Source organism: Aspergillus vadensis (assembly GCF_003184925.1).
Source record: "Aspergillus vadensis CBS 113365 unplaced genomic scaffold BO88scaffold_1, whole genome shotgun sequence".
Classification (NCBI taxonomy): Eukaryota; Fungi; Ascomycota; class Eurotiomycetes; order Eurotiales; family Aspergillaceae; genus Aspergillus; species Aspergillus vadensis.
Genome location: NW_020292039.1, coordinates 2,905,451 through 2,926,311, shown reverse-complemented (window position 1 = coordinate 2,926,311; position 20,861 = coordinate 2,905,451). Strand labels below are relative to the sequence as shown.

The following is a 20,861-nucleotide window of genomic DNA, read 5'->3' as shown; positions in this document are numbered from 1 at the left end:
ATCCGAGGTATACAAGCCGGAAGCATACCACCAATCCCACTAATGCATACGTTTTTGCAATTCAACACTACCTACTCTCTCATACTAATTCTTTCTAAAGTCTAGATTACTTCAGTATCAATTAAATCATAATGAACAACGAAATCAAAGCACACACACCAACCCAACAACCTGTTCCACTCCCTACGTCATCGGGATGTCACCACCACAACATCAACTATAAACACCAACACCACTACCACCACCACAGCCCATACCTCACAGCAACCCCGATTACCAACTACACCACATCAAACACCCAACAAAGAGAATAATACTCAAGATGCCCACCAAAAAAGTCCTCATAATCCTCAGCGACGCGACCTCCTTCCCCCTCCACAACACCTCCAGCGGCACCCAAGAACAACCGACAGGCTTCTTCCTCCCGGAACTGGCCAAACCACTCTCAAAACTCCTCTCAGCCGGCCACGAAGTAACCTTCGCCTCACCCAAGGGCCTCACCCCGCAACCCGATCCCAACAGCGAATCCCTCCTCACCTTCGCAGGCAACTTCTACGAACGCCGACGCGAACAAGACCTCATCGCACGCATGCGACGCGAAAACGGCTTTTCATCACCGCGCCCCTTCGCCAGCATCTCCGACGAGGAACTGGAGACTTTCGCGGCGGTATTCATCCCCGGTGGCCATGCGCCGCTGGTGGATCTCGGTGGGGATGAGGAGTTAGGACGGATATTGAGATACTTTCATCAGGAGAATAAGCCCACGGCGGCGATTTGTCATGGCCCGTTGGCGTTGTTGAGTACGAGGAAGGTTGGTGATGGGGAGTTTGTGTATAAGGGGTATGAGATTACGTGTTGGAGTGATGCGGAGGAGAAGGTTATGGAGACGTTGTTGAGGGGGGAGATTGATAAGGTGGAGAGTCAGTTGAGGGATGCCGGGGCTGTGATGGTCGAGGGGGGCAGGGAGAAGTTGGGCAAGACGACGCTTTGTAGGGAGTTGTTGACTGGGGGGAATCCGTTGGCGGCGGAGGAGTTGGGGGAGAGGTTTGTTAGGATGGTTAGTGTTTAACTTGACTTTCCTTCTTCTTTTGAAGGTGTAATTAGAGTGTACAATAACTGGATATTTCATTTTTGTTGTATATGGGTCATGTTTTGAACAGTAGTGTATATTCCTTCCTCCATTTAGTGTTCCATCTTTTTTCTTTCCAATAATCTACAGTAGTAGTTGATTCAATCATCATCCGTGTTCTGCTCTGCCTCCGCCGTGCAGATGAACTCGGGACCCTATATTCATCACCATCATTAGCATATATCCCTACCATAACCCTCACAACCATCATGAAGATAGTGACAGCACTCACAATAGTATAACAACACTTAACAGTCCCACCCTGAGGACACTGATCCACCCACTCATATCCATCCATCGACTGGCCTGCAACAAACATTAGCATCCACCCACTCAACAGTCAAAAGGTATGCTGCTGCTGATGCTGCTTAACATACAATTATTTCCCTGCTGAGCAATCGAATCTCCCGGCGTAGGAGAGAAACTATCACAGCAGTACGGGTCCTGGATCATGCCCGTGCCATCCTGCGCCATGAGACAATAGTAGTCGCTGCCGGCGGCGACGAGGGTCGTCGATGCGGCGAGTGTGAAGAGGATGGATTTGAGATGCATTTTTGACTGTCTTTTCCAAAAAGATAGGGAAAGATGGAGGAATGGATGAATAGATGGCGGAATTTTGCTAGTCAGTGAGGTGATCCGGCAGGGTATTTATTTGAAATAAAAACCCCGGAAATAAGGATTGTCTCGTGTAGTAGGGATAGATGGGATTTGCAAGGTACGTGCAATGTGCGGAGTATGTAGTAGACGCGTGTCCTGTCCTTGTTTGATCCCTTGCGTGGCGGGTTCGAGACATGGCGGCTGGTTGGCACATGGTATGTATGTATGTATGTATGTAGCAGATTGGGTTGATGTGGGTGAAATTGGAATTGGTGTGAATGGAAACTGTAACTCTTGATTTGATAGATGGCTTGTTGTTGATCCCACCTACTATGCGGTTATTTCTTCCTCTGCAGAGGATTGGACAGTATGCTTTTGGTGGCGCGACTTGAATGTTCACTGCCTTGGTGGGTAGTAGTATCCCCCTTATCCCTTGATAGTCCCCTGCCACTGGATTTTCCTGTCTTGTCCCGTCCCGTCCCTGGCTAGTGGCTATGTGCTTATGTATGCTGCGGCAGAGTTTATGCTTATTGAGAGATGTCAATCATCTGGATTAGCTGTAAGGGCACCATGTAAGCGATCTGTCTGAGACACTAATTAACTACTTTTTACCCCCTCTCATCACATCTCCAATTCAACGTGTTGACTACTTCAGTTTAAGATTCACAGGAGCATCAAGTGCAAAGCCCTTGAACGTCCGCGCTGACTTCCCCAGCAAGGTACATTTCTCCACCTTGGGGATGGCCTTCTGTCCGAATGTACCCTGGACGTGCAACTCCCCGTTGCTGTACGTGAACTCGAGCTCTGTCACAGATGACGGGTTCAACGAGTCCCCATCATCCAAATACAGACTGCCCGATGCGGTGCCATCCAAGTCTGGCGCGATGATCAGTTCGAAGCCCTGCTTGCGAACTTCAGTGGTCGTCATGCCGCTGGACGTCCTGACAGGGATGATGTTTCCACCGCGAATGTGCAGAGGGATGTGGGTGACGTTGATGTTGCTGAGCGTGATGTTTTCTCCGTGTCCGCGCACCACTGCTCCTGTGTACCAGTCGTAGAAGATGTCATCCGGGAAGTATGCGTCGACTGAGGTGGATCCCTCATTCAGGACCGGGCTGACAAGAAGGGCGTCACCGTAGAAGAACTGTCGGTCGTTCGCAAAGGTGTTTGAATCCTCAGGGTACAGGTAGAATTGAGGCTGCAGGAATGGCTCGCCGGTCTGGCTTTGCCGGTGAAGAGCAGTGTAAATGTAATCGAGGAGCCTGTACCGGATGTCAATAGCCTTGCGGGCGGACTCGGCAACCGTGGGCCAGCGGTAGAACTCTTGCGGTATATCGCCTAGCTCGTTGTGATTGCGGTAGAACGTATAGAAGGCACCAAGTGACGCCCATCGGCCACAAAGTTCCTCCGTCGTGTTGCTACCGAACCCACACACGTCAGCTCCAACCATTGGGATCTGAAACATCGATGCGAAGGAGAGAATCTGCGCGATGGAGATCCGGTAGTGAACCCAGTCGCTAAGGTTGTCGCCCAACCTGTACCAATCAGCGATGCTCTAGCTAGAATTGTTGGCAAACTTACCAGTGGCCTACATGTGCTCCAGCACCCGCAAACGTACTGCGAGTAATGACCAAAGGTCTCACATCGGGACGGCGAGCCTGCATCGCCGTGCGGGAAGCAGAGCTCATCACTAAACCTGTCAATGGCGACTCATATCTGCATATCTTCCAAAGACTTACTTGTTCCGTAAAGATTGTGGGTATCATATTCGGCATACCCTTCACCAGCATGAATGAGATCGGTCTCGATAGTGCTCATACTGAGTACGCCTGCGGCATTCCGGATTGTGTAGGGCGGGTCAGTGAGGTTGCGGTTGGGCAACCCGACCTTCTTCCCTTTATCACCTTGCGCTCTCTTAACAGATCGCTTGGACGAAGGTTGGAAGTCCGCCGGGAATCCGGGTAGTGGAATCGGGCTGCTTGGCCGTACAGGCGGCGCTGCTGGTGGGAGGTCGTCGGAGATCGCATATGCCGCTGGGTCAAGACAAGGATACGGGCAGAAGTTGGATGCTTCATTCATGTCAATCCACAGGGCGTCGATATCGACTCCTGACTTGGGGTCAAAGAACTGCTGGAATTGCGCAGTCCAGTAATCCTGAGTATCCTCATTGAACCAGTCTGGGAAGACCGTCACACCAGGCCAAACAGCACCTGTAGAGTTTAGTTATGCTGCTAGGTATAAAGAATGTGATTACTTACCCTCATACAGACTACCGTTCTGATTGTGAAGGAAAACATTGTCTCTCACGCCAGTGAGATATGCCGTGTTATCTGTAAATGGCATTTTAGCCCCGAGCGATGCAAGGATAGGTCATCAGTTACTCACTACTCACGCTCACAGCCGGGTCGACCATGACAATGTAATGCTGATCGTGATTGTGGAGGTAGGTTACCAGCTCCCGCATTTTTTCGAGCGGGAACCTCTGAGGATCAAGAGTAAACACCCTCCTCTTGTCCATGTAGTCAATATCTGTCCACATCGTCTCCAGAGGGATCTTTGCCTGGCTGTAGTTGTAGACCACTTCGGCAAGTTCATAGACATCGCGGTATCCATAACGGCATTGGTGGAGCTGAAGGGTCAGCATATAGTTCGTACTGTCACGAGTTTAGAAAGAGAAGAACGTACACCGAAAGTCCAGTAACTTTGCATTGCCGGGAGACCGACAATCTTCGAGTACTCCATGCTCGCTTGCTTAGGATCTTCTCCATAGAAGAAGTAAAAGTCCAGAACACCACCGAGAAGATTGTATTCCAAGTACTGCTTCCCATCTGTGGTCTGATTGATCTTGATGTCCATACCATTAGAGTTCAGCAGGAAGACTCCATGGGTGCCGGACTTTCCACGGTGATCATAGTACACAGGATGACTGCCGTACAAGTTGGTGTTGTTCGGAGTGCCATACGCGTCGCGGTTCCACAAGGTCCGCGTGTAGTTGTACGTTGGCAAACGCATAGGGTCAGAGTGCTCTCCGAGACCATACACATACGGGTCATCGGGCAGCCAGGTGCGAAGCCTGACATATTGCGACTGAAAAATCAGGGTGGATGCCGAAGAGTCAAACAGGACCTCATCTCCCTTGGAGATAGTGAACGAAAATGGTTCCTCCACATAGTCGAATTCCAGAACACTGTCCTCAGAATCCTTGTCACTGCCCACGCGAGGAAGGACCGATTCAGGAACTTGATAGACTTCTTCGTCGGCATCATAGATCATAACATGTAGCCGTTCATCTAAGCAATCTGTTAGTGAGACATACACCCTTGATTCACAAAATACACTCACCGGTCTGATACTCCACAAGCAACTTGAGGTCCTCCAAATCCTTGCCATAGCTATTACAAGGCGCACCGGCTAGAGTCAGATCCGCAGTCAAAGACCTAGCAGACTTCTGCACATTGGACGCCTTATACCCAGGGCAACTCTGACTGCCTGCCCGGGGACCAATGACAGCAGCGCCCACAAGGGGTAAGAGAAAAAGCAAAGACCCCAACATTGTGATGTTGGCTCTAGGATTACCCCGGACTACAGCAAGCCTTGAGTTCGTATCCAAACCGGGAGGTCACAGCGGCTTATATGTGTTTGGGCACGGACTGATGACATTGAATGCATGGCGCGTTGGCCGAAGTGCATAATGTGGCGTTGCGCGGTATGACCGGACCCCGCAGATTCAATCAGCGAAGCCAAGGAATGTAACTGACAAAGAGGCGGAATGAGCCGAGCAGTGCGATGAGAAAAAGCAATATTCATAGGGGAGAAGAGCCGAGCAACGTGGAGACGATTGCCTAAAGAAGACAATGTGAGTCTATGGTCGTCCCATCTCGGTCAAATATCGGGGATCTTCGCCGCTATCGGCTTGGGGCTGATGCAGGGACCGAATAATATCGGGTCACTTACACCGATTCTCGTCCATTGAATCTCGTGCAGCAATCTAGACTTTTGACACGTCTGATCGGTATATCACTCGGTAATGCTTTGGATGGTGGGCCTGATTTCTGCAGGTAAGCATTGGCAGGGAATAGTAGTAGTATGGAGATGGAACCGAGGAAGTGACGGTGATGGTGGCTCTCCTCATTCTCCCCACCACGTGCCCCGCCTGACGCCCCGCAAACAAACAAACAAACTGAGACATTCAAAGGATCAGGATCAGATCTCGTTCAAAGAACATGGCCAAAAGTGAATATTTCTGCTTACTACAAAGCCCACCAAGAGTCAGACAAAGCGTCGGATGCAACGGATTCGGTCTGCTGATACGTAGTTGTAGCTGATAGGTGGCTCTGACCTGTCAAGAGGCGGTCGCTAATGTAAGTGCTGCAAGCCTTTACAGTTGAGGTGGCAGTGGCAGAAGATATTGAGCACATAGTACTATCGTGACACTCGAGGGGCGTGCTCGCCCATCCAGCATGTCGGGTACCCTGGCAGAAGCTTGAGGACCTGGGGGAAATGTGCAGATAGTTGTAAGACAGTGTTCAGTCAACCTACAGCTCTGGGTTATTCTCCCGCTTCATTCTGTGCGGACGCCTGTCCTTGAGATGAGACAGCTACTCTACCTGCAACACATGTCAAATGCAGATGCCGTGAGAGTTAAACGTGAAGGAATAGAATTCTACGTGCATCTCTATACCTCCAACCAGCAGGGATCTCTAACAACATCGAAAAAGGAAAACGTTACATGGGATAATCCATCCATCAAGTGTCATCAAAAATATGTGTTATGAATGCGAAAGGTATCCAAGGTGACCAGCCACCCAAAATGTGCAGTTGAAGTATGTTCTCAAATGTGCGACTGTTTAGATCTTCTGACCAGCGGAAGCAGCCTTAACATCGTCTTCGGAGCTCATGATTTGAACCTTGATGGCACCTGTCTTGGGGTTGGCAGCCGTCTCAAAGGCCTTGATCGCATCCTCCAAGAGGAAGCGGTGCGTCACAAGCTTCTTCAAGTCGATAACACCGTTCCTCACCAAGCGGATCGCGCGAGGCCAAGTGTTGCAGTATCGGTACTGGTACTGGAGGTCAATCTCCCAAGTACTGAGGCGCATAAAAGGCACGGTCATCTCGTTCTTTCCGACACCAATGACAAAGACCTTGCCGCCGAACTTGACACTCCAGATGGCCGAAGCCACACTGCTCTCCACACCAGTGCACTCCATCGCAATGCGAGGCCTCAAAGCGCCGGGGCCCGAGCCTTGTCCATCGTTGAAGACGTTGATGATACCTTCGGCATTCTGCTCAGCAGAGAGGCCAATCTGCACCTTGTAGGTGCGAACGTCAGGGACCAGCGACTTGGCAAATTCCAGTCGGCCCTCATCAATATCGGTAATAACGATGGGGCTAGCTCCAGCCGCACGAGCGCTCAACAGGGTGATGAGACCAATGGGCCCAGCACCAGTGACTAGGCAGGGGTCACCCAAGCGAAGGCCACTACGCTCAATACCCGCCAGAGAAACACTCAGAGGTTCCAAGAGCGCACCATCTTCATAACTCATATCACCAATCTTGTGGCACCAAATAGCGGGGTGGTTGACATAGCGACGCAGCAGTCCGTCGACGGGAGGGGTGGAGAGGAACTGAACATTTTCACAACCGTTGTAGCGACCAGTCAGGCAGGGTTCACAAGCGTTGCAAATGATGTTAGGCTCGACAGCGACACGGTCGCCAGGCTTGAGGGATGTGACATCGGGCGCAACGGCCACGACTTGTCCCGCGGACTCGTGACCCAGGATGTGGTCTCCTGTGACGATCATAGGCCCAATACAGCCTGCATGCCAGAAGTGCACGTCGGACCTGGATGTTGATGACCAATGTTTAGCCAGGGAATACGAAGCCAGTCGCGAGAGGGACGGAAGACATACCCGCAGATTCCGGTGCTGCGAACCTCGATTGTAACCTCACCAGGCTGCAATCCTTGGCCGTTTTTGACCTCCTCGAGCGTGGGTTTCGCGTCAGCGACCCACAAGTCATGCTTGGTGTTTGTGAACACGCCAATGTTCGCCTTCTCGAGAACAGTTGCGGTAGCCATGATGACCTAATCGAATGAAGGGGAGAAATTAAGGGGAGGAGGGAAAAAGTCGCAAGAGGTGAAGGCAAGGGATGAGCAGGATGTGAAAGCAAGCGGAAAGAGGATCTACCGGGCTTAAGTACTTTGTAACAGCGGTCTACCCCTCCATGATTGAAGGAAGGGGAAAAAGGGAGAAAGAAAAAAGCTCAGGGATGATCTTTTCTTCAATGTGAGAGGCTGCAAGTAGCTGGTTCCTTCGCCACCGATAGGAGCATTGCCAAATAGCAGTAACGCGACGGGGTCCATCATGGGCTTACTGATGGGTTAGGAAGTGGATTAGAGCTAAGAAGGGCATTTACCCGGTGGCCCCTCAGAGCGCGGGGTTCGGTCTGGGGCATGATTTATGGGATTCTCCCCTATTGGGCCAGACTGCCCGGCGGTCGCATTCCAAAAGACCATCCGTGAGCCAGGACGTCGCACTTGCTACCCTTGATAGTGTGCTTATAAACACGAGCTTGGTGCACAGGTAAGCTTTGGAGAAACAGTGGCTTGCCTAGAGAACTTTCTGGGCAGCTTTCCTTGCAATGGATAGGTTGCTCAAGTCAAAACTTATGCTTTCTGTGGAATCCGACCGGTGGGGACTCTTATCTCCGTCTTATCGGGGCGCGTCGGTTCTGTTCCCCCAAGTGCAAAGCCGGGTGTATAGGGCAACAGGGATAACTGGCAGTGATGGAACAATATTAAAGAGGTTGTTAAGAGAAGAAAACCATCCGACGATGATCGTCACCTTCAATATACACAATACAGTCATCCCTGCTATGATGCTTCTACATGATACAATCGAAGTCATTCTCCGATACGACCCTGCCCAGGAGGTAGATACGGTAGCATCTACAATATTTGACTCGGTTAATTCATCTAGACAAGGTTATTTGATCGGTCTATTCTTAGTCTCCCGTCCGCTTCACCCCAGACATAATCCCTCTAGCTACTTCATTCTTCCCACTCACTCATCGGAAAGTCACGGCTTCTACCTCGTTTCGGATTGTTGACCCAGAAGAGCACACTCCAACCCACTTATTTACCCGGAGTGGCAATTCTCCGGTGGGCGGGAACTCGATCCATCCACCCAGTGGTGGAGCATTACAGAAGTCGTATCCACCACTTCTTTTTATCCCTGTTATGCAAGGTCGTCCAGCACTCGGAGTTACGGCTATATTGCGGGTATAATGGTGTTGGTGTGAGTATGGCCAAATGGAAGTCTTGTCGAGAGTGATGGCTGTCTACGTGAACCAAACGCATGTGCGACAGGATCATAAAACGAGGAACATTGTATGCATGGTCATGCTGTACAGTGCAATCGGGTAAATGCCCGATGGATGATTGACTTGGCTCATAGATACTTTATTTTATGTTATTTTTCTTTTTCAAACTAATATTCCTAGCTACACTTCAAGGATCCGTCAAATGCAGCCTTACAGGGTCTTCCTTGAGTCCTTGAGTACTGTTTTGACACAGTGAATATCACTCCTGCTTCTGATATATCGTCTCATTTTCAGCCGAGAATAGCATAGTACGCTGGCTCACAATCCTTGGGCACAGAACATGGATATCTGACCACTTATCAACATAATAACACAGGGAATAATATAACATTGAAGTATTTCGAAGCACAAGAGGGCCCAGCTGTGGAGCTTCACAGATCCTTCTGGAAGAAGCTAAATCAATCCCTGTCCTGGAGCTAATGGCAATAGTACGTTGATCACTGATTGGTTTTATGACTCGCATACTCAAGTAAAAGCGAGCTTTGTCTATCATTCAAGCTAGGCGTTTCATACTATTCTATCCAAAAATATCATATCGGGTAATTTCATCAAGAACATAGCCATCACACATTTATCAATCCAGCCTGGAGCTGTTCCAGCTAATCCAAGTTTATCGAACCGGAAATTCAGGGTCAACAGCCTCTGTATCCACACCAATAGTAATATACCCGATCATCCCATTCCTCACATCAACCCCATCCATGGGAACCACCGACACAATGGCATTATAGCCATCCGTATTCTCATTGTGGAACGTGTCATCAAGACCATTAACGAGTCTCTGAATCCCCGTCACAGAAGAATACGGCTCCAACGCCATGATTTCCTGCTCAAGTTCCTCATCGAAGAAAACCTGCCCCGTGCTCACGGTATTTCCACTCGCAAGGGTGCCATTATCTCTCAGCACCCAGTCGGTATGCACTTGAATATGAATGTGGATTGATCGTCCGAAGTAAAATCCTGCATGTTCAAACTCATCATATCAGCATGTCAATAGATACACAGAGAATTGTTGTACAACTGACCTGGGAAAATAGTCTTCATTTCCACCATCCCATTACTATCCGTCGGCCACATGCCCCGCAACCAAGTCTGATTATCCGTATGAATATCCGACTGTCCGGGCTCAAACCAGGTCATGTTAAGGTCTTGTAGCGTTTCGGATTTAGGGATGTCATTTCGCAGCCCAGTAAAACTTGAATATTTGCCCGTAGCATTGCAGTGCCAAACGTCCACCAGCACCCCTTCCAAGGGTCCACATGTCGCCATATCCATCACCCCAATATCAAGCGACAGCGGCACGCCTGGCTGATCTTCCCTAATATCCTGCCGAAGTGTCTGAGACTCTGACCACCAATAAGGTCCGGACGTCACGTCGGGCGTGAGCACACAGGTTTCATTCTGAATCGTCTTATAGTAAGGTGCCTCCGTTGTAGCTTCGATAGTCGTAATATTCTGCCGCTTTTCCAAGCTCCTCTTCCATCTCTTCGCGTTGTATTCGCCGGCATGGTGAGCGCAACGAGAAGACAGTTCCTGTCGACGGGAGATTTCGGCTCTCGTGGCTTTCTTATGAGGGCCTGGGTGTGCGATGGCCAATGAGGCCAAGGTAGCTGCAACAAGGAAGCTGAAGAAACGCATGATTTGCGAAATACTGGTAAAAATCCCCTACTATGTAGGCTGTTGTGCACCCGGGCAAATCCTGCTCGCTGCTGCTGCTACTGCAACCTCTTATCATGGCCCTCCCTCGTCGCTATTTATTATTCTCCCGGAGAATCTTCCATTAGTGATCATTATTTGCTCTTGCTTCTTGCGGTGAGATATCGCGAACAGATTTTTATACATCATTGGATGCTGGTTGGCTGAGTAAAAGATGATCATTACTTGGGTTGGGCGTGACATGATTGGAATGCTTTATGCTTGATAGGCGGCAAGGGTTAGCAGCTAGCCAGCCACCTATGATATCGAGCGTCTTGATAAACGCACGCGGAATGAACCAGCAGGTTGCCAAGTAGGCACCGTTGTTGGATGGATAGTAAATAATCTTCCTCTATTGGTGGATTTTAATTACGCGTTTGATGTACCTTACTGTTATCGTAGATCTTATGTTTTTGTAAAGCAGGTTATTATGGTTTCATTTAACCTGCAAGGACATCAATTCGGAAGTCAATCAAGAAGATGCGTTTGTTAGGCGCTCTCAAGCGCTCGAGAATTCCAGATCCACGGTGCGAACCAGAATCTAGTTCTTATCTATTGTCTCACGGACTCTGATTACTCTGGTAGAACACGATAACTTTTAACTGGATAACTATAACCCACTTGGATACCCGAACTAGGTCGATCATGTATCACGGAATCCAACATATTGCGTCTTATATAGATAACAGTGAGGTTCCTTATGCAGCCCATAGTCGGCCTTGTGCTACCGAGAAGTTATGCAGGATACCCTGATCTTGACGAAATGCACGTAAGGCTCACATAGTTGTGCTACTTGGCATAGGCAGGAATATAATTCCACTGTGTTCATAGCAGTTCCATATGCATTCGTGCATTAAGTGCTGTGAAATACATATCGTATGCAAGCCTTGTGATATTCATACCAAGTTTATATAACCAGTTGGATCAGATAATCTTGCATTATGCCGTAGTGTAGATACATTTGGACTAGAATACAATCTTTATAGTATGAAAGTATACCCCAAGCGACAAGGGCTTTGAAGTATTCCCCAAGTGATAGGTGATCGAGTAATTTGACAGTCTTGCATATAACATAACCAATAATAACATAGTATCATACAAAGCAACCATGGCACAGAGCTTATCTACCATTGACAAGGCTTCCGGCAAACAAGCTCCCGCTCATCCATTGCGCCACAACATCACATTCAGTATAGTGGTATCAAGTTCGAACGTTGCGAGTAAAACGATAAGAAGGAAAAGAAACATGATCGTAGACGTTGGTATTCTTTACCAACCACCGGGGCCACCAGGACCACCAGGACCACCCGGACCGCCAGGGCCACCAGGGGGTCCGTCGGGACCACAGCAGTCACCGCAGCAGCAGAAGCAGTCGAGGCAGCAGCAGCAACTATTCAAGACGCATGGTTAGCTCCAATCTAACGAACAGTGTAGTTAAGGGTTCAACTAGTGGTTACTTACTCGTCACCGCCAGGTCCCGGGGGAGGGCCACCACCACGAAGGCTCACATCCATGTTGTTGTTTGGAATCTAGTTTGTTCATGTTAGCGTCAAGAGACAAAGAAAGCTTAGGATCAGGATGACACCGTACAGGTTGACCGGTAACGACACCCTCAGTGGTAGGACCGGCAGGGCTCTGAGGCTGGGTCATCGTAACAGTGTTGGGGTCCCAGGTGGCCTCAGGGGCCGACTCCTGTTTGGAGGACTTGAACCAGCTGAAAATACTGTCGCCGAACATTATGAAGTAGGTCTTTTCTTTTGGATTCTGATTGTTTGAAGTGCAGAAAATGCAATGCAAGAGAAAGACAGCAAACGTAGGGGAAGACCTGGCTTAAGAATCAAAGGACAGCAGGTAGATGGGGCCCAAAGCTATGTAAGGCTATCCATTCAGCATCGTTGTTCATGAAACGAGCCATACTATGAAGAGTTAGAGAGCCCAATCAAGTGAGTTGTCTTCCTCAATTCTGATTCTAGAATTGGACCATGGTCTACGGTGTGGAGACTCACTGATCTTGGCTTCGATGGGCGTTACGTATACACTTGTTAGGCAGACAATTTAGTGTCCAACAGCAAGCATTTGTGATGCGCCTTGTCATTGCTTGTCTATTACGCACTACGAGAGGGCTGAACTAGGCATGTGTGCAGGATCAAGTAGGGGCGAAATTGAGCCTGTCTGTATGCCTCGCGAGACTGATAATTTATGAACATCACGGAGTGGTGCCGACAAAGGAACGGATCCAGAATCAATAGAGCAACTCAATTTTCCGCCGATAAAAACTAGCAGGGCAGATCAACCGGACAATTTTCTGTGGAATAATGGCGAAGAGATCACCCTATGCTCAACTGCCAGAACCTTATTGATGTGGCATGGGGGATAAAGCTTAATCCGGCTTTGAAAGCTTGGTTTTGGGTATACACAGCAGAAGTTCTGCGCCACGCAGTAAAAATAGCCTCAACTGGGTTTTCCTGCCGAAGATGATGTAGGTGTCACACCAGTCGCACGATCAGGGCGCACTGCGAATGCAAAGCCACCTCTGATTGCGTCGTGGCGCGACATGCGAAAAGTTGAAGAGAAATCATGATGTGGTGGCGCCTCATGACTAAGCGGCAAGTGGATCCCCGACATTAGGCTTTTCACGTGACTTAATCAGGAACACCAACCATTCTTGCTAGAATCCTTCCATGGATCGGTCCACCCTTGATTCTCATCAGCAGATCAGAGGCCATGCGTTGAACCCAGAGGGCTGAGATCGACATCAAACAACAAAAACTGACCCCTATGACCCCTATAAGTCCACAGCACATTCCAGATTAGACTACTGGTCGGCTAAAGCAACCAGCCCCAGTGGGAATGAATACCCGGGACACTAAATAGTCCGACGGTCTATCTTTCCATTTCTGCTGATCTGGAAGTCCTGGCACCAAGGCTGCTTCGATCTAATTTCCATACTAATCTTACAGCGTTTGCCTGTTTGCCCGTTTGCCCGATTATGAGCACCCGTGTTTCCTGATATGGGCAAACGGGTGCTTGGCTCCATGGCTAGTTGGGGTCCCATTGCTAGTGAAATCGCACTCGAGCTGATCCTGACAGCCTACCGGAGGGTAATTCGTCCGAATTACTTCATGTACTGGTCCTCAGGTCTCCGCTAAGTAGCAGTCGACGAGAATACGATCAATTTTGGGCTGAGACACCGGGCCCTACAGGAGAAGAGCGATTTCCCAGTGTGTCCAATAGTCTGAAATCTAACTACATGAGAAGATTCGTCGACTTTATCTTGAAAAGTGTATATCATATTAGTATATATATATATATGGCTACTAAGTTATAAGTTATAGAAGCCATTCGTAGAGCTCCAAATTATCCCACCATCCCATCATACCCTCTCTGTCTCTAACCATATATACCATCACTGCCTGTATCACCATGAAAATTTGAGCCCTCAGTGCGACTCCAATCCCTCAGCACACGCCTTCGTTTCCTATATGAATTGATCAATCAGGCCCAGCATTCTCCTCCCTAGCAACGAAAGGTCATCAAGAGAGACGATTACGCTTCCGTCTATTTGAAGATCGTCGATGAGCCGCTGCCTGATGGCTCCATGTGAAAGCTGTGGAGTCCGGCAATTAAGCCAAATTCCGGGGGCCCTTGCCATAAAGAAAAGCGGATTTGAGTTCTCCTACTCAGTACCATTATCCCAGAATCCACTATCCCCATTGAGGTAGTCTGAGCACAGCCCGTGGATCCAAGCTAGGTTTACCTACCTATATCATAGCAGTAAACTTTGTACCGTCGATATCGCATTGGATCATATCTCCTGGCAGAAGGAACTCCAGGAGCTTTGCCATGTCATTTGATTTGAGTAGCATTATAAAGCTGGTGTGCTGCTCTGGGTACGGAGAAGTCGAGAAGCTATTGTAATCTCTGACAGGAGGGTTTGATGTATGGTAGCTTATGAGGTCCGGAAGTGGCCAAGTACATACATCATCTCGTACCTGTGCTGAGGTGGCAGCAATATGTACTCCTGTGCCTATCAGTTCGTATAGGTCACTGCTACGCTGCTAAGCTACAGCGGGTTGTACGCAGAAAAACCTAACAGACGAGAGCAAGAGAGTGTTATTGCATTTGTGGGGTTGTACTACTAGTGTTTCGTAGAGCAGCTATCACACTGTATGATTCATTGAATAATTGTTGTTTGTTCAGTGACTACAAGGAAGGCTCCTAAGAGATATAAAGCTATCGTGCAACCAATCGAACAATGATGTCTAGCATCGCCAAGGCTTTGTCGGAACAGAAGGCTGCTTTCACCTCAGATTAATGGGCGTCATGGATGACAGGCAGCCGTTTATCTGCGCTGATAGGTCAACACGAGGTGCAATACGAAAAGAATTAGTGATTCCATAACGATATCCGTCTATGATGACTATGTTACCATAAGCAATCCCGAAGTTTGTCCACTGTCAAGAATATATGTGGATCTATACTCATCAAGAATTCGTGTCGTTGGTAAATCCGGATGTCGCGCTGTACTCATAGGTGACGATATCCCGGGTGATCATATGTGCTGGGGTATGTGAAGTGTTTGACATCCAATAGCCTGTCCGCTTAGCCGCGACAGGTGTCTGAAACGAAGACCCCCAAATGGTCCTCTTGATGGATTGCCAGACAGCCGTTCACGCTATGTACTTTTCCATGTTCTCTAGTTTGTATGATAGTGCCCGGTAGCTGGCTATAGATGATATGACTGGCTCTCGGTGGCTGTCAAGGCATAGTGTTAGGGAATAGGTTACAACGGATGCGACGTGACATAAAGCTTGATACTCCTTGTTATCCAGTCAGACACACATTGAGGATTCCTATGTCGAATGGAAGTGCTTCCACATGTGGTGGGCACATTATGTCTATCTTTGCTCAAACTGACATGTCGATTGCGAGGTAACTAGCACGGCCATTCGGCAGAACGGAAGCCTCGGATGTTGTAAGGATAACCGGACCACAAGATTTGACCCAGTCAGTGTAGGTGTAGTACCAATTCGCGATTGGCCATCTTCATAATGGGAAGACGCGAAATCGCCAAGTGTGTTGGTATTGCAAAGATTGAGTTGATGTGATGGTTTGATAAACAAGGCATGAGCGCGAGTGCACGTGACACGGAAGTGGAGGCTCTTCCCTGAACTTCCCGAACTTCAAATCTCAATTCTGGTCCTGCAATTGCGCGACGATCCAGTGTCACCGGCTCTTGACCCTACCGCCATTGGACTCTTCTGTCCTCCACCTGCGACTTTTCAGAGTCATTCTTTCCTTTTAGCGTTTTTATCTCCCCCAGTGGTCTTCAAGATGCCCGCCACGGCGTCCCGTGCCGTGCTTCGGCAATCGCAGTTCCTGACCCGCAGGTCTGCGGTCAGGTACGCTTCTTCGACCTCCGAAGCCGCTTCCAAGGCTGGTGAGACTGCTTCCTCTGCTGCCTCGAAGGCGTCTGAGGGTCTTTCTCGTGTCTCTTCGACGGCTGGCCCCGCCATCTCGAACGCCGCCCAGGGTCTCGGTAGCGCCCTCAGGAAGGTCGGTGGAAGGACCGGAAAAGTCATCGCTTTTGTCGATTGTAAGCGGATCCTCCATGATATTTGCAACAAGTAATCCCTTTGAATATCCACTGGGATGATACTATGATGGTGGCATTGCCGGATGCCGTCATGTCGTGATTCACTCCTTGAGTGGAGCCATCCCCGGATTTCTGTCATATCTTTCGGAGCATTGCTAATCATCTGTCGTGTCAATGCAGCCATGATACCCCCTACCGTCTACTACTCGAAGGTCGGAATCGAGCTTGCTAAGCTGGTCTTCCGTGGCCAGAACATGACTCCTCCGTAAGCGCCCACAACTAATCTGAACGAACCGTGGCCTTTGTCAACTAATGCGGATTATAGCAACATGGCCACCTTCCAGGCTTACTTCCAGCCTCTGACCAACGCTTTCCGTAACCCTGCCGCCTTCAAGAACTCCAGCTTCGCTCCCTCGAACATCATCTCCCGCGTTCGTACCGCCAACAAGAAGGAGATCGCTCTGGCTGGTGTCACCGCTGCGGAGATTGTTGGTTTCTTCACCGTTGGCGAGATCATTGGCCGGATGAACATTGTCGGCTACAAGGGACAGCCTGAGCACCACGGACACCACTAGATAAATACCAAGCACTCGTGACTTAGCCTGTCTTCCTTCCCTTTCCCGTTTTCCTTTGTGTGCTGTACTATTGTATGATAGACGATGGAATAAACTGTTGTCTGAGGTTGTGCGATACGAGCAATTGGGCACGTCTCATTTGTTGTTGTTTTAGATTTAGGTTCATGCATGGGGACGGCTATTTGGTTGAATATTCTGGCTGCTCAAGGGGAGATCTTGTAGACCATGGCAGGCATTCTGCTATCAAAGCGGCACTGCCTTAGGTGACTGATGATCGTATTTCAAAGCCATGACTATCTTAAGGCTATAAGCATGTTACAAAGTTCAATCGATATGTGCTGAGAGTCGGTCGTGGCCACGACACTAGAGCTCGGTTTCTGCCTCAGGTGTCAGTAGTATGCAATGAAAATTACATCTGAAGTAAGCACAAGGACTTTTAAGTCTATTATTGATATACATAGCTAGCCCATGATATCAAGCGTATGAGCGTTAGACCAAGCAACTCAATATCTTGGACTTGATGACTGAAAGCTTCGAGAATTATCCGTTTGATGGAGGTGAGGGTTGCTTGCCTCTGATTGGCCCGTGCGGTAAAGAATTTCAGCATCGAAACTTTTTCCTCATTAAGTCCGACGACTCGACAACCATCAATATCAAGCTCGCGATCGCTAGGACTCGGACGCTCGTGTCCACCTAATATACCTAGTCGCATGGACTGTTAGTTCATATATATTCAAAAATGGATGCGTTCAAGTTATTGACAAGGTCCACCAAGTTCAAGACTGGTAATTCCCTGTCTTCGACCCTGCCTTCCAAAGGCAAGGCCGAGAACCCCCAGCTTTTTCGTGACGAAAAGCTTCTGGAGTCAAATGCTTCTGGGAAAAAGAGGAAGCGCACGCAAGCCGCAGGTGATTCGGATGCAGAAGATGGCAATGCTGGCGATCTAGATTTCTTCGGCTCAGGTAAACGGTCTGCGGCCAGCGCATCGGCAAAAAAGGATGAAGCTGGACCGTCTGAGCAGAAAGATGTGTCTGATTCAGAAGGCGATGATTCGATGGATGAAGTCGAGCGTCGGACAATCTTGAACTCTCACAAGATCAAGGTTACTGATATGCGTGATTTCGAGGAAGTTCAACCCACTCAGCCCCAGAAAGAGGAATCTAAGAAGAAAAAGAAGAAGAGAAAGCAGCAGGAAGAGGAGCCTGCTCAGACGCTCACTAAGAAAGAGCAGAAGAAAGCCCGGCGGTTGTTTCCGGAGCCTTTGGTTTCCTTCAAACAGCTGCGCACCAAGTACAACATTTCCCGACGACTCGCGGAAAACATTGCTGAGCAAGGCTTTACTGTTCCTACTGAAGTTCAACTAGGAAGTCTTCCTCTTCTGCTCGGAGACCAATCGGTGGCTCAGAAGTCGGGCACTGGGAAGAGTATCGAACCGGATCTACTAGTCGTTGCGCCTACAGGAAGTGGCAAAACGCTATCATTCATGATCCCGGTGATCAACAAGATTGTCCGGCACCATCATGAAGAGCCGGAGGAACGGGGTATCTTGTCTGTTGTGATTGCCCCGACAAAGGAGCTTGCCAGCCAAATCGTCAACGAAGGCCGAAAGTTAGCTCTGGGAACCGGTGTGAAGATCACTTTGATGAAGAAGGGCATGCGTGTGGTAGAGCGTGATGACGAAGACGATAGCAAAGATGTCCTGGATGAAGATGATTCGGAATCGTCGGGCTCTGAAGATGATGAAAAGGCTACAGCAAAGAGTAGCAAAGGGAAGGCGCCCGTCACCAAGAGCGACATCCTCGTAACGACACCATTGCTTCTTGTTAACGCGCTCTCCGCAAACCGGACAAAACCATTGGCGACTCTCCCTCTGGTGAGAAATGTGGTTCTGGATGAGGCAGATGTTCTCCTGGACCCTCTGTTCCGCGACCAAACACTTGACATCTGGCGCTCCTGCACGCATCCTGAGCTCCGAGCAAGTCTCTGGTCAGCGACGATGGGGTCGAATGTCGAAGACCTCGCTAAGTCAACGATCAAGGAACGGAAAGACACTCTTAGCGAGACCAAGTCTTATCCGCTGCTTCGTCTGGTGGTTGGCCTCAAGGACTCTGCCATTCCAAACATCAAGCACAAGCTGGTTTATGCTGCCACTGAGCAAGGAAAGCTACTCGGTCTTCGTCAGCTCCTGCACCCCGCCGCGGCATCATCTACGGACATCCGTTTACGCCCACCTTTCTTGATCTTCACTCAGACAATTCCCAGAGCAGTTGCGTTACACTCAGAACTGCGCTACGATATTCCTCCCGAGGCGGGTGGCTCGTCACGTATAGCTGTTCTCCACTCTGAGCTATCAGACGGCCAACGTTCCGAGATCATGAAGCAGTTCCGAAAGGGTGAAATCTGGATCCTCGTCACCACAGATCTTTTGGCCCGTGGCGTTGACTTCAGAGGTATCAACGGGGTTGTTAACTACGATATCCCGAATTCCGCTGCCGTCTACGTCCACCGTGTTGGACGGACAGGCAGAGCTGGCCGTGAAGGTGGCATTGCAGTCACATACTACACCAAGGAAGACATCCCTTATGTCAAGAGCATCGCCAATGTAATCGACGTCAGCGAGAAGCTACGAGGCACAAATGAAGAGAAGTCGGTACAAAAGTGGCTGCTGGACGCTCTTCCGGACCTCAGCAAGAAGAAGAAGGAGGAGCTCAAGAAGCACGGCGTCAAGGCCAGGCAGACCCAAGGCACCAAGGACGACAAGAAGATGAGAATTAGTACCAAGAGTGGTTACGAGCGACGCCAGGAGAACAAGAAGAAGGCTCTTATCTCAGCCAGCCGCAATAGGAAATCTCAACCGCAGTCAGGCGCAGACTCTGGCAGTGACGACGACAACCAGGGCTGGCAAGGACTTGAGGACTAGGCTCCTATGGATGTGGGTTGTGCTTAACCCGTTGGTGTTTCTGTACAAATATGAAAAGTCTACCTTACGATTCCCCAAACCAGCACTTCAATATAGATCACGAATTATCATTTTTTGTTTTTTGCACAGGCTGTTCAATCAAGTTCCGCTTCAATCGCAAGGGTTGGAAATCATTATCCAATTTGCCCTGTTCCTCCAACACACGCTCTAAATCATCTCCATCGCGATCGTAGTATAGCGCCCAACAGCCATCGTCTTCTTGCACTGCCACAAACTGCCTGTTCTCCTCCAGTGTCACTGTGGTCTCCTCATCCTCCCAATCCCACGGCCCAACAACATGATCGCAACTCGATGACCGGTTCCCATACTTCATTTCATGTGTGTTACTATCTGCGTATAGCCAACCCAACATCGGCGGGTTATCTGAAATGGTGGTCGCCAATCCGAAACCCCGCTTGAGGTGCTTCATATGGTCTGGCTCTGGGTACTCAATATAAAACGCTGCCGCGGTGTGCGCGGGGACTTTTCGCTTCGAGGGCACAGGATCATCAAGATAAACCTATTAGATTAACATAAATCAGTCAGCTAACCAGACTCACTTGATATCCAAACCACCAAAAATAAAGAACTATGTAGCAGCGAAAACACTTGATCGTACCTTGAAGTCCCTCAGCACCACCCGTAACCCTTGAACCTCATCGTCAGGTTCCTCATTCGGTGGTGGTGCGACATCAATATTAAACTTTGCCATGCGTCGCTCATCATTCTTCCTCTCATTTGCTTTGCGCTGTTCACTCACCCCCATGGCCACGCCGGTGACGGTGGGGATGGCGGTAATTGCTAGGAGACCGATAACCATATTGATTGCTAGGTTCTTCACGCTTGTTGATTAAAGATTGAAGGTAGACAATTTGACTAATAGAGAAGCGGTATTTTGAGTGAGCTAAACACTGAGCATCATATTTGTTT

At 49.2% G+C, this 20,861-nt stretch overlaps 9 protein-coding genes across 9 annotated transcripts; 3 read left to right on the top strand and 6 right to left on the bottom strand.

Moving 5' to 3' along the window:
- The first annotated feature begins 267 nt into the window (after positions 1–267).
- On the top strand, positions 268–1,140 carry BO88DRAFT_400693 (type 1 glutamine amidotransferase domain-containing protein). Its single transcript, XM_025705656.1, has one exon. The coding sequence runs from the start codon at positions 323–325 to the stop codon at positions 1,067–1,069; it is 747 nt and encodes a 248-aa protein (XP_025568829.1). The 5' UTR covers positions 268–322; the 3' UTR covers positions 1,070–1,140.
- BO88DRAFT_484002 (uncharacterized protein) lies at positions 1,111–2,008 on the bottom strand. The gene is made up of 3 exons (XM_025712257.1): positions 1,507–2,008; positions 1,362–1,435; positions 1,111–1,284 (listed from the first exon to the last, which is right to left on the bottom strand). Exons 1-3 carry the CDS (start codon positions 1,679–1,681, stop codon positions 1,231–1,233), a joined length of 303 nt encoding a protein of 100 aa, XP_025568828.1. The 5' UTR covers positions 1,682–2,008; the 3' UTR covers positions 1,111–1,230.
- A 364-nt stretch (positions 2,009–2,372) lies between these two features.
- On the bottom strand, positions 2,373–5,279 carry agdC (putative alpha-glucosidase; the record flags this gene model as incomplete). Its single annotated transcript, XM_025702537.1, has 7 exons — positions 2,373–3,261; positions 3,308–3,416; positions 3,466–3,936; positions 3,985–4,056; positions 4,112–4,355; positions 4,412–5,016; positions 5,069–5,279. The coding sequence occupies 7 exons, from the start codon at positions 5,277–5,279 to the stop codon at positions 2,373–2,375; spliced, it is 2,601 nt and encodes an 866-aa protein (XP_025568827.1).
- A 1,113-nt stretch (positions 5,280–6,392) lies between these two features.
- Positions 6,393–8,083, bottom strand: BO88DRAFT_30194 (NAD(P)-dependent alcohol dehydrogenase). Its single transcript, XM_025702419.1, has 2 exons — positions 7,636–8,083; positions 6,393–7,567 (listed from the first exon to the last, which is right to left on the bottom strand). The coding sequence occupies exons 1-2, from the start codon at positions 7,800–7,802 to the stop codon at positions 6,574–6,576; spliced, it is 1,161 nt and encodes a 386-aa protein (XP_025568826.1). The 5' UTR covers positions 7,803–8,083; the 3' UTR covers positions 6,393–6,573.
- A 1,633-nt stretch (positions 8,084–9,716) lies between these two features.
- BO88DRAFT_328300 (intradiol ring-cleavage dioxygenase) lies at positions 9,717–10,744 on the bottom strand (the record flags this gene model as incomplete). Its single annotated transcript, XM_025702553.1, has 2 exons — positions 9,717–10,066; positions 10,132–10,744. The coding sequence occupies 2 exons, from the start codon at positions 10,742–10,744 to the stop codon at positions 9,717–9,719; spliced, it is 963 nt and encodes a 320-aa protein (XP_025568825.1).
- Positions 10,745–11,767: 1,023 nt separating this feature from the next.
- Positions 11,768–12,615, bottom strand: BO88DRAFT_440344 (uncharacterized protein). The gene is made up of 3 exons (XM_025709775.1): positions 12,392–12,615; positions 12,263–12,330; positions 11,768–12,191 (listed from the first exon to the last, which is right to left on the bottom strand). The coding sequence occupies exons 1-3, from the start codon at positions 12,536–12,538 to the stop codon at positions 12,071–12,073; spliced, it is 336 nt and encodes a 111-aa protein (XP_025568824.1). The 5' UTR covers positions 12,539–12,615; the 3' UTR covers positions 11,768–12,070.
- Positions 12,616–16,091: 3,476 nt separating this feature from the next.
- On the top strand, positions 16,092–17,371 carry BO88DRAFT_400688 (F1F0 ATP synthase subunit g). Its single transcript, XM_025705655.1, has 3 exons — positions 16,092–16,397; positions 16,578–16,662; positions 16,723–17,371. The coding sequence occupies exons 1-3, from the start codon at positions 16,136–16,138 to the stop codon at positions 16,970–16,972; spliced, it is 597 nt and encodes a 198-aa protein (XP_025568823.1). The 5' UTR covers positions 16,092–16,135; the 3' UTR covers positions 16,973–17,371.
- Positions 17,372–17,617: 246 nt separating this feature from the next.
- rok1 (RNA-dependent ATPase ROK1) lies at positions 17,618–20,215 on the top strand. Its single transcript, XM_025705654.1, has one exon. It carries the CDS (start codon positions 17,712–17,714, stop codon positions 19,890–19,892), a length of 2,181 nt encoding a protein of 726 aa, XP_025568822.1. The 5' UTR covers positions 17,618–17,711; the 3' UTR covers positions 19,893–20,215.
- BO88DRAFT_327030 (uncharacterized protein) lies at positions 19,990–20,751 on the bottom strand (the record flags this gene model as incomplete). Its single annotated transcript, XM_025702490.1, has 2 exons — positions 19,990–20,451; positions 20,551–20,751. The coding sequence occupies 2 exons, from the start codon at positions 20,749–20,751 to the stop codon at positions 19,990–19,992; spliced, it is 663 nt and encodes a 220-aa protein (XP_025568821.1).
- Between the last annotated feature and the right edge of the window lie 110 nt (positions 20,752–20,861).

What these genes read in the sequence shown, in the direction of transcription:
- BO88DRAFT_400693 (XM_025705656.1), top strand. Translation starts at nt 323, where the DNA reads ATGCCCACCAAAAAAGTCCTCATAATCCTCAGCGACGCGACCTCCTTC.
- BO88DRAFT_484002 (XM_025712257.1), bottom strand. Translation starts at nt 1,681, where the DNA reads ATGCATCTCAAATCCATCCTCTTCACACTCGCCGCATCGACGACCCTC. An exon ending in TGCTCAGCAGGGAAATAATT is followed by an intron (nt 1,436 to 1,506) that starts GTATGTTAAGCA and finishes TGTTTGTTGCAG; the next exon opens with GCCAGTCGATGGATGGATAT. An exon ending in TTAAGTGTTGTTATACTATT is followed by an intron (nt 1,285 to 1,361) that starts GTGAGTGCTGTC and finishes TGATGAATATAG; the next exon opens with GGTCCCGAGTTCATCTGCAC.
- BO88DRAFT_30194 (XM_025702419.1), bottom strand. Translation starts at nt 7,802, where the DNA reads ATGGCTACCGCAACTGTTCTCGAGAAGGCGAACATTGGCGTGTTCACA. An exon ending in CGCAGCACCGGAATCTGCGG is followed by an intron (nt 7,568 to 7,635) that starts GTATGTCTTCCG and finishes ATCAACATCCAG; the next exon opens with GTCCGACGTGCACTTCTGGC.
- BO88DRAFT_440344 (XM_025709775.1), bottom strand. Translation starts at nt 12,538, where the DNA reads ATGTTCGGCGACAGTATTTTCAGCTGGTTCAAGTCCTCCAAACAGGAG. An exon ending in GTGTCGTTACCGGTCAACCT is followed by an intron (nt 12,331 to 12,391) that starts GTACGGTGTCAT and finishes TGAACAAACTAG; the next exon opens with ATTCCAAACAACAACATGGA. An exon ending in CCGGGACCTGGCGGTGACGA is followed by an intron (nt 12,192 to 12,262) that starts GTAAGTAACCAC and finishes CGTCTTGAATAG; the next exon opens with TTGCTGCTGCTGCCTCGACT.
- BO88DRAFT_400688 (XM_025705655.1), top strand. Translation starts at nt 16,136, where the DNA reads ATGCCCGCCACGGCGTCCCGTGCCGTGCTTCGGCAATCGCAGTTCCTG. An exon ending in AGTCATCGCTTTTGTCGATT is followed by an intron (nt 16,398 to 16,577) that starts GTAAGCGGATCC and finishes GTGTCAATGCAG; the next exon opens with CCATGATACCCCCTACCGTC. An exon ending in GGCCAGAACATGACTCCTCC is followed by an intron (nt 16,663 to 16,722) that starts GTAAGCGCCCAC and finishes TGCGGATTATAG; the next exon opens with CAACATGGCCACCTTCCAGG.
- rok1 (XM_025705654.1), top strand. Translation starts at nt 17,712, where the DNA reads ATGGATGCGTTCAAGTTATTGACAAGGTCCACCAAGTTCAAGACTGGT.